This window comes from Pelophylax lessonae, assembly GCF_965119305.1.
Source record: "Pelophylax lessonae genome assembly, chromosome: 4".
Lineage (NCBI taxonomy): Eukaryota > Metazoa > Chordata > Amphibia > Anura > Ranidae > Pelophylax > Pelophylax lessonae.
The window spans coordinates 617,359,393-617,376,102 of NC_138771.1; the positions used below are offsets into that span (position 1 = coordinate 617,359,393).

The following is a 16,710-nucleotide window of genomic DNA, read 5'->3' on the forward strand; positions in this document are numbered from 1 at the left end:
TTAACGGACAATTGCGCGGTCGTGCGACGCTGTACCTAAACGAATTTGGCGTCCTTTTTTTCCCACAAACAGAGCTTTCTTTTGGTGGTATTTGATCACCTGTGCGATTTTTTGATCACGCGCTATAAACAAAAAAAGAGCGACAATTTTGCAAAAATAGCAATATTTTTCACATTTTTTTATATGAAATTCCCCCAAAAAAAATGTAAAACTCAAAATTTTTTAACATTTTCGGCCAATTTGTTTTATGCTACCTATGTTTGGTAAAAAAAATCGCAAAAAGCGTATTTTGATTGATTTTACGCAAAAGTTATCGCGTTTACTAACAAAGGGAAAGATTTTTGTCATTTTTGTTGTTTTTTTTTTAACGCGTAATGGCGGCGATCTGCGATTTTTTCGCGGTACTGCGACATTGCGGCGGACAGATCGGACCCTTGACTGACATTTTTGACACTTTTGGGGTTACCAGTGACATTTCTACAGTAATCAGTGCTATATATATGCACTGTTACTGTAAAAATACACTGGTAGTGAAGGGGTTAACTTTATTTGGGAGGGAGGGGCTGTGTGTGTGTCCCTAGGGGCGTGCTTTCTACTGTGATTGGCTGTGGCTTGAGCTGTAAGGACACTGATCAACGGATCTACATAGTCGATCCATGTGATCAGTGTCTTTACAGCGAGGAGAATGACAGGTGGCTTGTTTACACAAGCTGCCTGACTTTCTCCCTCTCCCCCGCCGATCGCCGAGTGGCCGGCGGACATTGGGTCCGCTGGTCACACGCGCGGGGGGGTCTGTGACCACGCGGGAGCGGGAGCGCGCCTCCGGGGGCGCGCGCTCGCTCCCTAGACCCTCACAAGCAAGCGACGTAGCCCTACGTTAGTTTGCCTGTGAGGGGCTGACCGCCGACGTAGATAGTCGGCAAGTGGTTAAAAAAAAAAAAAAGAATTTTGCCAACAAATACATTTTATAGAGATTTATAAAGTCATTAAACTCAGGAGGGCACGAGAAGAGAAGGAAAAAAATGTCTTCATATAATAAGGGGGAAAACTTTCATCCAATGAGGTAAACAGGATGAAATATTTTGCCGATTGTGTCCTGCCATGAAACACCAACACAAATAAGTACAGATACTGTAAATAAAAAAGTTAATTAAAAAGAAATACCATTTTTATCCAGCAGAGGTCGCCATCAAAGAACAGAGCAGATAAATTATGTTGACCAGGAACATTGCGGGGAAAGTTTTTTCCGGATTGGATTTTAGCTGTGATTCCTCCACCTATACCCAGGAGCTTCCAACCACAACTTCCCACTACTAATAAAGTGGTCCTAAAGGCTGAAGGTTTTTTAACTTCATGCTATCTATGCATAAAGATAAAAACAATCTGTGTTCTGCTCCCTCCCCTTTACACTTACCTGACCCCGATCTCGCACTAGTGCTGTGCACGAGAGCAGTGGCTCTCTCCCTCCTCATAGGCTCAGAGACAGCAACAGGAGCCATTGGCATCCGCTGCTGTCAATCGCAGCCAGTAAGGAGGGAGGAGGCGGCTCGGGCTGCGCCTGCACTGCACAGGTTAACTGCTCATATTCGTGTCTAGGGTATTGGAGATATACTTACCTAATCCTCTCTACACAAGACTGGACCTTCTGGCTCCTGCCCCCCTGCAGTCTAGTGTGGTGCACTATTCTTGACATCTTTAAGTCCATAGACCTACTCTGGATGTGAGGACATAAGGAACAGTAAACTGCTGGATCGTGGGGTAGCACTGTGTGCTGGTGGAGCAGAGGATCAGGTGAGTATACAGCTTTCTCCTCTCCCCTGGACAAAACCAGCAGTTATCCTGTGCAGGAGCCCCGCTACAGCTGTGGCCAAAGTATTGAGAATGACACAAATATTATTTTCACAAAGTTTTTATAATGGAAATTTGCATAGACTCCAGAGTGTTATGAAGAGGGATCAGATGAATTGCAAAGTCCCTCTTTGCCATGAAAATTAACCTAACCAGTTCTGGACCGGAAGGATTTTCCCCCTTAATGACCAGGCCATATTTTGCGATTCGGCACTGCGTTACTTTAACGGACAATTGCGCGGTTGTGCGACGCTGTACTCAAATAAATTGATGTCCTTCTTTTCCCACAAATAGCGCTTTCTTTTGGTGGTATTTGATCACCTCTGCGATTTTTATTTTTTGCGCTACAAACAAAAAAAGAGCGACAATTCTGAAAAAAAAAAAAAAAAAAAAAATATTTTTCACATTCTGCTATATGACATGCCCCTAAAAAAAAATTAAAAAATCTAATTTTTTTAATATTTTAGGCCAATTTGTTTTCTGCTACATATTTTTGGTAAAAAAAAAAAATCGCAATAAGCGTATTTTGATTGGTTTGTGCAAAAGTTATCGCATCTATTAACTACGGGAAAGATTTATGTCATTTTTATTGATTTTTTCACTAGTAATGGCGGCGATCTGCCATTTTTTGCAGGACTTCGACATTGCGGCGGACAGATCGGACCCCTAACTGACATTTTGACACTTTTGAGGGGACCAGTGACATTACTACAGTAATCAGTGCTAAATATATGTACTGTTACTGTAATAATGACACTGGCAGGGAAGGGGTTATCATTGTGGGTGAACAAGGGGTTAACTGTGAGCCTAGGGGAGTGATTCTAACTGTGTGGGGGGGAGGGGCTTGTGAAATGACCATAGAGACCTGTGTTCCTATATAGAAGAATCACAGGCGCTCTGTGATCATTGCAGGGAGAAGAACGATCAGCTGTGTTTACAACAGCTGTCCGTCCTTCTCTCTCAGCGGGGAGCGATCGAGGGTGTCAGGTGGCAATCAGAGCCGCCTGCCCGCTGCATCGGCTTCCCCACTGACGAGCAGGGGTGGAAGCACGCTGCTGGCGGCGTGCGCTTGCCCCCTAGCCTCATGTGCGCGACCGACATATAGCTATGTCTGTTTGCCCTGGAACGGCTGCCTGCCACAGTATAACTGCGGCGGGCGGTCGTAAAGCGGTTAATCCTATAAAAAACATTTCCATTGCATTTGTGAAGAAGACTTCAGGGCGCCTAAGAAAGTGCAGCAAGCGCCGGGAACATCTCCTACAGTTTATTCAGCTGTGGGATGGGGGGAACCACCAGCGCAGAGCTCAGGAATGGCAGCAGGCAGGTGTGAGTACATCTGAACGCACAGGGAGGAGAAGACTTTTGGAGGATGGCCTGGTGTTAGGAAGGGCAGCAAAGAAGCCACTTCTAAAAAACATCAGGGGCAGACTGATATTCTGTAAAAGATACAGGGATTGGACTGCTGAGGACTGAAGGAAAGTCATTATCTCTGATGAATCCCATTTTCGATTGTTCGGGCATCCGGAAAAAACCTTGTCTGGAGAAGAAAAGGTGAGCGCTACCATCAGGCCGGTGTCGTGCCAACTGCCAACATTAAAGCCTCCTGAGACCATTCATGTGTGGGGTGGCCTCTCAGCCAAGGCAGTGGGCTCACTCACAGTCTTGCCTAAGAACACAACTATGAATAAAGAATGGTACAAAAACATCCTCCGAGAGCAACTTCTCCCACCCATCCAAGAACAGTTTGGTGATGAACAATGCCTTCTCCAGAATGATGGAGCTCCTTGCCGTAAGGCAAAAGTGACAACTAAGTGGCTTGGGGAACAAAACATTGAAATTGTGGGTCCATGGCCAGGAAACTCTCCAGATCTTAACCACTTTACCACCGGAGGATTTTGCTGTCTTCCGTCCAGGCCACTTTTTGCGATTCGGCGCTGTGCGACTTTAACTGACAATTGCGCGGTCGTGCGACGTCGTACCCAAACGAAATTTTACGTCCATTTTTTCCCACAAACAGAGCTTTCTTTTGGTTGTGTTTGATCACCTGTGCGATTTTTACTTTTTGCGCTATAAACAAAAAAAGAGCGTTTATTTTGAAAAAATAACAATATTTTTCACATTTTTTTATATGAAATTCCCCCCCAAAAAAATGTAAAAATCTAATTTTTTAAAAATTTTTGGCCAATTTGTTTTCTGCTACCTATGTTTGGTAAAAAAAATCACGATAAGCGTATTTTGATTGGTTTGCGCAAAAGTTATTGCGTTTACTAACTACGGGAAAGATTTCTGTCATTTTTGGTGTTTTTTTTTTAACGTGTAATGGCGGCGATCTGCGATTTTTTTTGCGGGACTGCGACATTGTGGCGGACAGATCGGACCCTTGACTGACATTTTTGACACTTTTGGGGTTACCAGTGACATTACTGCAGTAATCAGTGCTATATATATGCACTGTTACTGTAAAAATGACACTGGCAGTGAAGGGGTTAATTTTATTGGAGAGGGAGGGGTTAATGTATGCCTGGTGCTTACTGACGTGTGGGGGGGGGGGAGGTGACTGTGTGAGTCATGGACAGATCGGATGTCCAGCTATGCTGAACAGTCCGATCTGTCACTCCCTGTCACTATGGAGATCCGCCCGCTGTGTTTACACACAGCGGGCGGATCTCCAGACTCGATCCCCGACGATCGGGTAAGAGCAGCGGCGATCGCCGCTGCTCCTCCCCTGGCCCGACTCCCGCTGTGAATGAAAACAGCGGGAGCGCGCCTCCAACAGGGGGAGGAGTCCAGCGACGTAGGTCTACGTCGCTGGACGGGATCGTGGCAAAGTGCCGCAGTAGCCTCCATGTGAGCGGAGGTAAAGTGGTTAATCCCAATAAGAACTTGTGGTCAAGCCTCAAGAGGCGGGTGAACAAAAAAAAAAAAAAACCCCAAGAGTTCTGACAAACTCCAAGCATTGATTATGCAAGAATGGGCGGCCATCAGCCAGGATGTGCCCCAGAAGATGATTGACAGCATGCCAGGGGGAATTGCAGAGAAAAAACTCTGCATAAATGTAACTTATTTCTCAATAAAAGCCCTGGTCACCTATGAAATGCTTGTAATGATGAAAAGATATAATAAAATATTTACAAACATGTGAGGGGTGTACTCACTTCTGTGAGATACTGTATTTTCACTTTGTGCCTTATCTGTAATAAATGAGCCCCAGAACCTGAGTAAATAATATTCGTTCCGTTTCAAAAGGTTGAGGTGGTAACCTTAACTACATCTCACCCGTCCACTGTCAATTGACGGCGGAGCGGTGCAGCTATTGTTCTGGGACGCCATCATATGACGGCGCACCAGAACAGCCTCTCTCGGGCGCGCAGAGCGGCGATTGCGGCCGCGCCGTATTGCTAGGACACAGCGAGACACCGATCTTGGTAAAGAGCCAATGACATGGCTCTTTACCCATGTGCTGTGTCCAATCAAAGATGGTCACATGTAAATGAGGAAGTGCCGTTTATCGGATCTCCTCGCCTCACACTGTCAGAGTGTGTGGCGAGGAGAACCAATCAGCGGCTCCTCCTCAAAGGGGAGACTAGGACAGGTAATATGCCGATTACATAAAAGCTCAAAAAGTGCCCACCATCAGTGCCCATAGTGTTGCCAGTCAGTGCCTGCTCATCTTTGCTGCCCATCAGTGCCACCTATTAGTGCCCATCAGTGCGGCATATTAGTACCTCCTCATCAGTGCCCATCAGTGCCGCCTCACCTGTGCCTATCAGTGCCGCCTATTAGTACCTCCTCATCAGTGCCCAAAAGTGCCACCTCATCTGTGCCCATCAGTGCAGAATATTAGTACCTCCTCATCAGTGCCACCTATTAGTGCCCATCAGTGCCGCCTCATCCGTGCCCATCAGTGCGGCATATTAGTACCTCCTCATCAGTGCCCATAAATGCCACCTCATCTGTGCGGCATATTAGTACCTCCTCATCAGTGCCACCTATTAGTGCCCATCAATGCCGCATCATCCATGCCCATCAGTGCGGCATATTAGTACCTCCTCATCAGTGCCCATAAGTGCCACCTCATCTGTGCCCATCAGTGTGGCATATTAGTACCTTCTCATCAGTGCCACCTATTATTGCCCATCAGTGCGGCATATTAGTACCTCCTCATCAGTGCCCATCAGTGCCGCCTCACCTGTGCCTATCAGTGCCGCCTATTAGTACCTCCTCATCAGTGCCCAAAAGTGCCACCTCATCTGTGCCCATCAGTGCAGAATATTAGTACCTCCTCATCAGTGCCACCTATTAGTGCCCATCAGTGCCGCCTCATCCGTGCCCATCAGTGCGGCATATTAGTACCTCCTCATCAGTGCCCATAAATGCCACCTCATCTGTGCGGCATATTAGTACCTCCTCATCAGTGCCACCTATTAGTGCCCATCAATGCCGCATCATCCATGCCCATCAGTGCGGCATATTAGTACCTCCTCATCAGTGCCCATAAGTGCCACCTCATCTGTGCCCATCAGTGTGGCATATTAGTACCTTCTCATCAGTGCCACCTATTATTGCCCATCAGTGCCGCATCAGTGCGGAATATTAGTACCTCCTCATCAGTGCCCATAAGTGCCACCTCATCTATGCCCATCAGTGTGGCATATTAGTACCTTCTCATCAGTGCCACCTATTATTGCCCATCAGTGCGGAATATTAGTACCTCCTCATCAGTGCCCATAAGTGCCACCTCATCTGTGCCCATCAGTGCGGCATATTAGTACCTCCTCATCAGTGCCACCTATTAGTGCCCATCAGTGCTGCCTCATCAGTGCCCATAAGTGCGGCATATTAGTACCTCCTCATCAGTGCCATCTCATCAGCGCACATCAATGAAGGAGAAAAATTACTTATTTTCAAAATTTACTGACAGAAGATAAGAAAAACTTTTTTTTTTTTTCAAAATGTTCTCTTTTCTTTTTTTAGTGAGAAATAAAAACCCAGCGGTGATTAAATATCACCAAACAAAGCTCTATCTGTGTGAAAAAATTTAATTTGGGTACAGTGTAGCATGACCGCTCAATTGTCATTCAAAGTGTGACAGCGCTGAAAGCTGGCCTGGGCAGGAAGGGGGTGTAACTGCCTGCCCGGTATTGAAGTGGTTAGAGTACTAATAAACCACCTCTGTTGCCCATAGCAACCAGCTCAGGATCCTTTCTCTAACTACCACAGTGGAAGCTGATCGGTTGCTATGGGTAACAGTACAGGCTCATTCTCTCAGTCACACATACACCCCATCTTCTATTTCCCACTCTCGGTAATCTCATTGTGCAGCTCAGCCAATCAACAGCGAGCCGCCTGCAATAGGAACACAGAGAGAGGGGGGCGGGAACATACAAAGAGGGTAATGGACAGTTGACGTCAGCCAATAGCCGCGCGCCGCAGCTGTAGGCGGGAACCACCGTGCGTTCGATCGTCAGCGGAAGGAACCAATAGCAGCCCGAGGCTCGGGTGTGCGAGCGTCGAATTAGCTAGAGGGATACGGCAGCTGGCTCGGTGGTGCGGGCTGCCTCACCGGGGGAGCGCAGAACGTTTCAGCTCATTCCAGTATAGCCCTTGCTATATCCGCCCCCCACCCTCGGCGCCATGACGTCAGCGTCCACCAAGGTGAGCGGGAGGCCTGGGCGGACCGTGATTGGAGGGGAGAAGTCATGTGGTACAGTTGTGGTGCACTCTGGGATTTGTAGTTAGGTACCAGTAGCTGGGTTGTTATTAGTCTATGTACTGAACTACAAATCCCAGCATGCAGAGTCAGCCTTTTGCTACAGTGGCCAGGGCCAGCTATGTTCTATCAATGTGATAGTGTTCTATAATACTGACATGATCACCACCATTATCATTATTATTATAAATGTGGAAGGCTGCTGTATATAGTAACATTGTTCTAATACAATAGATAACAACACAGTGATCATAACCCCCACCATTGTCACTTATCACTCATATCAGCACAGATGGCTTCTTGTTTTTTCCCCATCATCATTGGAATTATTATTATTACAGTGATGTTCATCAATAGAAGTGTTACCAACCTAGCAGATTGAAATTTACTGGCACGACACCCAAAATATACCGACACGACACCCAAAATATACCAACACGACACCCAAAATTTACCGACACGACACCCAAAATTTACCGACACGACACCCAAAATTTACCGACACGACACCCAAAATTTACTGACACGACACCCAAAATTTACCGACACGACACCCAAAATATACCGACACGACACCCAAAATTTACCGACACGACACCCAAAATTTACTGACACGACACCCAAAATTTACTGACACGACACCCAAAATTTACCGACACGACACCCAAAATATACCGACACGACACCCAAAATTTACTGGCATGACACCCAAAAGTTCCCGGCACGACACCCAAAAGTTCCCGACACGACACCCAAAATTTACTGACACGACACCCAAAATTTACCGACACGACACCCAAAATTTACTGACACGACACCCAAAATTTACCGACACGACACCCAAAATTTACTGACACGACACCCAAAATTTACCGACACGACACCCAAAATATACCGACACGACACCCAAAATTTACCGACACGACACCCAAAATTTACTGACACGACACCCAAAATTTACTGACACGACACCCAAAATTTACCGACACGACACCCAAAATATACCGACACGACACCCAAAATTTACCGACACGACACCCAAAATTTACTGGCATGACACCCAAAAGTTCCCGGCACGACACCCAAAAGTTCCCGACACGACACCCAAAATTTACTGACACGACACCCAAAATTTACCGACACGACACCCAAAATTTACTGACACGACACCCAAAATTTACCGGCACGACACCCAAAATTTACCGACACGACACCCAAAATTTACTGGCATGACACCCAAAATATACCGGCACGACACCCAAAATTTACTGGCATGACACCCAAAATATACCGGCACGACACCCAAAATTTACCGGCACGACACTCAAAATATACCGGCACGACACCCAAAATTTACCGGCACGACACTCAAAATATACCGGCACGACACCCAAAATTTACTGACACGACACCCAAAATTTACCGGCACAGCCAAGTTTTTACTGGCATTTCCAAAACGTAAAAAAAAAAATACAGTTTTACATCCAAGTTTCAATATTTAGGCTACAAATAAGTAAAATCTGCAATTAGTGATGTGATAGGTAGAAAACATATTTCTTATTTTATTTTTCGATCTAGTAAGTAAAGTAGCTCAGGGACAGGATATAGGAGGGCAAGGAATGAGAATGTGACACACACATGGAATTGGCTCTCGGGGACACTGACAGCAGTGTGCAGTTTCCTCTCAGTTCCAGGTGGTCCCGTCAGTCCACACCAGCACTGACAGTCCCGCTCCCGGCTTGCCTTACTCCCATCCCACCGACCCCGAACACGAGGCTCTCTGGCCGCTCTGCTCGGCTCCCTTGCACCATGACAGCCCATAACACGCTCAGGCACCCCCCCCCCCCCGCCTGAACACACCCGTAGCAGGTACTCAGATGGTCTCAGCCAGATATGGATGGGAAACGTGCATGCGCAGTTCCAAGACGAGCGTCGCAGACATATTTTTTACTGCAAGTAAAAATACGGACAGTTGGCAACACTGCACAGTACTGGATGGAGGGTAGGAGCGGCCAGAATTACTTTTCACATGAACAAGGTGGTGATTGGTTGCTAGGATCGCCCAGCTTCCTAGCAACCAATCACCTGTTGGTTAATGTGGCTATGGGAGGAGCGGGTAACTGCACCGATTTTATTAACCGACCACCCGCCGCCTATTTACTGCGGCAGTTTGGCCCTCCTGCGCAAACCGACGTAGACCTATGCCGGTCGCGTGCGCCTGCAGCTAGGGGATGAGCACGCACCGCCGGTGGCGCGCTCCCGCCCCCACTCGGCAGCTGGGACTCCGATGCATGGGGAAGGCGGCTCCGATTGCCGCCTGACACCCGCAATCGCTCCCCGCTGAGAGAGAAGGACAGTCGGCTGTTGTAAACACAGCCAACCGTTCTTCTCCCTGGAATGATCATAGAGCCCCTGTGATCCTTCTATATAGGATCACAGGTCTCTGTGATCATTTCAAAAGCCACGCCCCCCACAGTTAGAATCACTACCCTAGGCACACATTTAACTCCTTGATCCCCCACAATGTTAACCCCTTCCCTGCCAGTGTCATTATTACAGTAACAGTGCATATTTTTTTAGTACTGATTACTGTAGTAATGTCACTGGTAACCCCAAAAGTGTCAAAAATGTCAGTTAGGGGTCCGATCTGTCCGCCCCAATGTCGCAGTCCCGGTAAAAATCGCAGATCACCGCCATTACTAGTAAAAAAAAAACAATAAAAATGACATAAATCTTTCCCATAGTTAGTAGAAGCGATAACGTTTGTGCAAACCAATCAAAATCCGCTTATTGCGAGTTTTTTTTACCAATAATATGTAGCAGAAAACAAATTGGCCTAAAATGTTAAAAAATGTTGATTTTAAAATTTTCTTTTTGAGGATGTCATGTAGCAGAATGTGAAAAATATATATTTTTTCAGAATTGTCATTTTTTTTTTTTTTGGTTTATAGCGCAAAAAAAATAAAAATCGCAGAGGTGATCAAATACCACCAAAAGAAAGCTCTATTTGTGGGGAAAAAAAGGACATCAATTTTATTTGGGCACAGCGTCGCACGTCCGCGCAATTGTCAGTTAAAATAACGCAGTGCCGAATCGCAAAATATGGCCTGGTCATTAAGGGGGGAAATCTTCCAGTGCAGAAGTGGTTAAAGAAAAAAAAAACCTACTGCAAGTGGTCTAGGGTGATCCTGAAGGGGGGGGGGGGGGTACCTACCTATTCACTGAGAAAAACAGAACTGCAACTGGTCCAGTTGGCCTGCACACAGACAGCAGTGCTGGGTTGCTGGTCTTCACTCCTGGTATAGGCACCAGTGAGGGATGTATGGCATTGCATTTAGTTCATTTTATTTTTTTTTTTTTTAGTACAGAAGTGGAAAGGAGCATTTGGGGAGGGTGGTTTAAAGAGGAAGTAAACCCTCTGAAAAAAAATGTGAAAAAAAAAAACCTGTAATGACAAAGGCATAATGAGCTAGTATGCATCGCATACTATCTCATTATGAAGTACTTACCTAAAAATGAAGCCCCTGCAGTGCTGCCCGCTCAGCAACAGGATGGTCGGCATGTTTGACCGTCCTGATTCCTGGATCGCGTCCTCCGGCCATCTGATTTTCGCGATTACATCACTCCCGCTCATGCCGCCATTCACGGCACAGGGCTCTGAAGGAACGGCACCGGTGGCCGTTCCTTCAGAGCGCATGCACCGATGACATCATCGGCTGCATGCACTGTAAATATCTCCTAAACGGTGCAAGTTTTAGGAGATATTTATAGCACCTATAGGTAAGCCTTAATATAGGGTTACAGTATAGGTAAAAGTCTTTAAAGTGGGTTTACAACAACTTTAAGATTGCCCAAAGAAGGACTTTATTTTAAAAGCCTAATGTTTGCTGAAAATCGTTTTACATTGTAGCTATTAAAAAGCTACTTTCCAATACAACAAATTGTCTTCAGCTCTGACATTTGTCTTTGCCAGAGGGAACGTTTTTTTTTAGTAAAATGACAGATTTATCTTGTGTAGATGGATCTGGCTTAATGTATATTCCAATCTGCTGCATTATGTGTTAATAACTTAAGCCCCGGAAGATTTTACCCCCTTCGTGACCAGGGTTTTTTTTTTTTTGCAATTTTTTTTTTACTGCATGACTTTAACGGACAATTGCGCGGTCGTGCGACGCTGTACCTAAACGAATTTGGCGTCCTTTTTTCCCACAAACAGAGCTTTCTTTTGGTGGTATTTGATCACCTGTGCAATTTTTTGATCATGCGCTATAAACAAAAAAAGAGCGTAAATTTTGCAAAAATAACAATATTTTGCACATTTTTTTTTATATGAAATTCCCCCCCAAAAAAATGTAAAAATCAAATTTTTTTAACATTTTCGGCCAATTTGTTTTATGCTACATATGTTTGGTAAAAAAAAAATCACAAAAAGCGTATTTTGATTGGTTTGTGCAAAAGTTATCGCGTTTACTAACAAAGGGAAAGATTTTTGTCATTTTTGGTGTTTTATTTTTAACGCGTAATGGCGGCGATCTGCGATTTTTTTTTTTTTTTTGCGGTACTGCGACATTGCAGCGGACAGATCGGACCCTTGACTGACATTTTTGACACTTTTGGGGTTACCAGAGACATTACTGCAGTAATCAGTTGTATACATATGCACTGTTACTGCAAAAATGACACTGGCATGGGAGGGGTTAAGTGTGTCCTAGGGGCGTGATTCTAACTGTAAAGGGACATGGCTACTGGTGTAAAAACAGAGATCAACGGTCCTACATAGTAGAACCGTCTGATCTTCATTTTTACACCAAGGAGAATGACAGGCAGCTTGTTTACATTAGCCGCCTGCCTTTCTCCCTTCACCAGAGCGATCGTGAGTGACCGGCGGACGATCGGGTCCGCCGGTCACACGCACTGACTTGTAAGTGAACGAGCCGGCTATTGGCTCACAAGTCAGTGACAGGCGAGTGACGTACCCCTACGTCACTCTGCCTGGCCGGGGCTGACCGCCGCAGTAAATGTACGTGCGGCGGTCGGCAACCGTTTAACAGGCAGCTGAACAGCAAGGACTTTGTCTTTATCTGACCGACCAGTGCCTGAGCCGGTGTCCATGACTCCTTCTGTGATCATTGCGGATGGATGCCATCCGTCCTGCAGCACAGTCACACTCCACCACGAGGTTCCCTATTCCGCCTGCTCAGCTTGGCTCCTGTTTTTTTTAGAGGCTGGCGGCGGTGTGGCGGGAAAGGCTACGTTTACATCTAGGCGTTGCTATTTTTAAAGGCGTTTTTGTACTTTTTTGAGCGACGGACGTTTTGCCTAAGGCAACCGAATGCTCAGATGTGAACAGGGGCCATTGAAATAAATGGGATTTGTCTTGTTGGGCATTTTTAGAGCTGAGGCTTAGAGCAGAAAATCGCTCCAAAAACGCCTAGATGTGAACAGAGCCCAACTAAAGGCAATTTTTTTTTCTTTTTGTTTTCGATAGATTGAAGAGGGATTAGAACCTCTGTCAGTTTTTATTGCTGTCTGTGTCCCCGTTAAGGAGATTCTCTGCCTCTATTTGTCCTGCTTACCATTTTCATTGAAAGTAAGAAATTAACCAAAATTTTGGGTTGTCCCCAGAAAAGTAATAGAGAAGAAATCTTCCAATGATGACACTAGTTATGGTGACCTGGGGGTCCCTAATGAATTCTTCTGATTTCCAGGGATTTCCTTCCACTTACTGTTTGGTTATGGGACAGGAAGTGAAGGTAAATTTCCAAAGATGGCGAAAAAAAAAAGATCTGACATCGGCTATAACACCCCCCCCCCCTCTTATTCTATCCAAAATAAAAATAAATGAATAAATAAAGTTTTGCCTATAGTTCTACTTTAAGGCTGCATTCACATGTCAGCTTATAATCGCGGGCAGAACCGCCGCGGTTCCGCCCGCGATTCGGAGATTTATTGCAAATCGCGGGACGCCTAGCGTTGCCCGTTGATTTGCAATAGCCCCCCAAACGCCGAGCGATGTTGCCGCGATTTACGCCCGCCGAATCGCGGCAACATCGCGCAAACAAAATCGCGGGACGCAATACGCTCCAAAGAAGCTCTTGTACTTTTTTGGAGCGTATTGCGTCCCGCGATTTTGTTTGCGCGATGTTGCCACGATTCGGCGGGCGTAAATCGCGGCAACATCGCTCGGCGTTTGGGGGGCTATTGCAAATCAACGGGCAACGCTAGGCGTCCCGCGATTTGCAATAAATCTCCGAATCGCGGGCGGAACCGCGGCGGTTCTGCCCGCGATTATAAGCTGACATGTGAATGCAGCCTAAGTGGTAAAAGCAGAGCATCCATGGCAAATGGAAGGTCTGTTTTTTTAGCCCCCCCCCGCCGTCTCCCCCCTCCCGCTTAAAAAGCCATATGTAAACAACTCTGCACCCAACACAACCCAACCCTCCACCCAACCTTCCACTCTTCCAGAAGGCATGGGTGACGTCAGAGCTGGGAGGTGGGAATCCCATGAGAATGCTCTCCAGTCTGTTGCAGGAGTGGTATATCCAGGGGAGGACTGGGCCAGGGGGATGGGGGGCAATTGCCCTCTGGGCCGCCCTGATGCCCCATTAAAAAGGCTGCACTGCTCCTGCCACAGACATGCCTAAATAATTCCTGGTGAAGAGAAGTAAAAAAACTCCCTGCTGCTGACCTACTGAGTGCAGGATGAAGACAAGGACAAAGCACAGGCCTCCCCGCCACCCCCCCCCCCCCCCCAAGCATGGATGGTGTAAACTGTGTCTGAGCAGAGGCCATTTTCATGCCCCACTGGAGACTCTTCTGCCCCGGCCTTCCCCAACCGAGCTGTCCCAGCTCCCCCCAACCTCCCCCTGCTGGCCAGGTTGGGAACCCGGATTCAGCCGGTAAGAAGAGAGTATCTGGAGCAGGGCTTCAGCTTGGAATGGGGGTCAGGAGGAGGAGTGGAGGGGGGTGATGGAAAGTGGAGGGGGGCCGAGTCGCTGCACCATGGGCCTCTGGTTTGTACTTGCCCCCTGGGCCGAAATTTGCCAGTCTGCCCCTGGCGTATATCTATATTTATTTTGCAGGATCAGAAGTATATTGTTGTGATGATATTTATGAATGGTGTGATGAGTCTCACTGTATGATGTATACTTTTTGTGTCTGCACAGGTCGGGGAGATATTCTCAGCGGCTGGAGCTGCTTTCACCAAACTAGGAGAATTGACTATGCAACTCCACCCTGTGACAGATTCCTCACCGGCGGGGTAAATGTCCTATAGACCTGCGACTTACTGTACCTGTGTCTGCTAAAGTCTGTATTCTTCTCAGCTATGTCCTCTTTCTTCACCTCTCTAATGACTATAATGATGGCCCTCCCATTGGAAGCAAAGAGCTGCTCTATAAAGTTTCAGACCTTGAGAAGAAAAACGAAAGTTTTCTGTTTTGCTACAAATTGGTACAATTTTTGCTTTAAAATCTTATTTTTTAATTTTAGTCCATTTAACCAGTTCTGGACCGGAAGGATTTGCCCCCTTAATGACCAGGCCATTTTTTGCGATTTGGCACTGCGTTACTTTAACGGACAATTGCACGGTCGCGCGACGATGTACCCAAATAAAATTGATGTCCTTTTTTCCCCACAAATAGAGCTTTCTATTGATGGTATTTGATCACCTCTGCGGTTTTTATTTGTTGCGCTATAAACAAAGAAAGAACAATTCTGAAAAAAGAAAAACAATATTTTTCACATTCTGCTATTTAACATTCCCCAAAAATTTTTCATCCTTTTAGGCCAATTTGAATTCTGCTACATATTTTTGGTAAAAAAAAAAAAAATCACAATAAGCGTATTTCGATTGGTTTGCACAAAAGTTATTGCGTCTACAAACTATGGGAAATATTTATGCCATTTTTATTTATTTTTTTACTAGTAATGGCAGTGAGCAGCGTTTTTTTTTGCGGGGCTGCGACATTGCGGTGGACAGAACGGACCCCTAACTGACATTTTTGACACTTTTGGGGGGACCAGTGACATTACTACAGTAATCAGTGCTAAAAATATGCACTATTACTGTAATAATGCTATTAACAGGCAAGGGTTTAACACAGTGGTGATCAAAGGGTTAAGTGTGAGCCTAGGGGAGTGTTTCTAACTGTATAGGGGAGGGACTTGTGAAATGACCATAGAGACATGTGTTCCTATATAGAAGGATCACAGGCGCTCTGTGATCATTTCAGAGAGAAGAATGGTCGGCTGTGTTTACAATAGCTGACCGTCCTTCTCTCTCAGAGGGGAGCAAACGCGGGTGCCCGGCTGCAATCTCGGCCGACGTTTCCCCCGTGGATCGGCATCCCCACTGCCTAGTGGGGGCGGAAGCGCGCGACCGATGTAGATTTATGTCGGTTCACGCAGAAGAGCCAGCCTGTCGCAGTAAAACTGCGTCGGGCGGTCGGGAACAGGTTAAGGCCCATTCAAAGCTGAGGGTTTTGTACCTTGAGGCTGGGTTCACACTTATGTGAATTGGATGTGGGTTTTGGCGCATCCAATTTGCATGACAGGAGACTGTGACCGGCTCTCAATGGAATCGGTTCACACATCTCCAGGGCAGCTGCAGAGCGAATTGCACAGGGGTCCTGTGCGTCTCTGGCTCTGTTTCAGGTTAGAATTTATGCAAAAATTACGTCCTGATTTGTCCCTGAAACGGAGAACAGGGACGTGCAGGACCCCTGCTGTGAGCTGCATGCAAATCAAATTTGAACCCAGCCTGAAGCTTCAAAATGTCGGAGGAGAAAAAAAATCAACTATTCTCTATGGAGATGGTTCACATCGCCACTACAAGTCGCCTGAAGCTCAAAAATGTTCTGGAGCTCTCTTTGTAGCTTTGAAGATTTATTTCTAGCTAGTTTTCTTCTAGTTAGGTTTTTTCACCAGATATTTTTCCTGTGAGATCTACAAGCAACTATGCCAGATCTGGGCGAAGGGCTGGGTATATAGATCCAGATCCAGTGGTCACCCCAGCCGGCCAGCGAGTGCGCGCTGACCCCACTGGACGGGGACTAGCCTTGCGAGTTAAACGTCTCGCCAGGTCAAATACGACCGGGTCAAGGCCCGAGTTGCAGCGTTCCTATTGCCCGACAGCCCCCCCTCACTTTGGC

At 46.4% G+C, this 16,710-nt stretch overlaps 1 protein-coding gene across 4 annotated transcripts in view; it reads left to right on the top strand.

Moving 5' to 3' along the window:
* The first annotated feature begins 7,442 nt into the window (after positions 1 to 7,442).
* The window catches only part of BACC1 (BPTF associated chromatin complex component 1), a 29,834-nt gene continuing 20,566 nt past the window's right edge, over positions 7,443 to 16,710 (top strand). For all 4 annotated transcript variants that reach the window (XM_082256891.1, XM_082256892.1, XM_082256893.1 and 1 more), the window contains exons 1-2: positions 7,443 to 7,503; positions 14,725 to 14,819. In XM_082256891.1, coding sequence (XP_082113017.1) covers positions 7,483 to 7,503; positions 14,725 to 14,819 — 116 coding nt within the window. In that variant the 5' untranslated portion in view covers positions 7,443 to 7,482. The remainder of the gene's footprint in view (positions 7,504 to 14,724; positions 14,820 to 16,710) is intronic.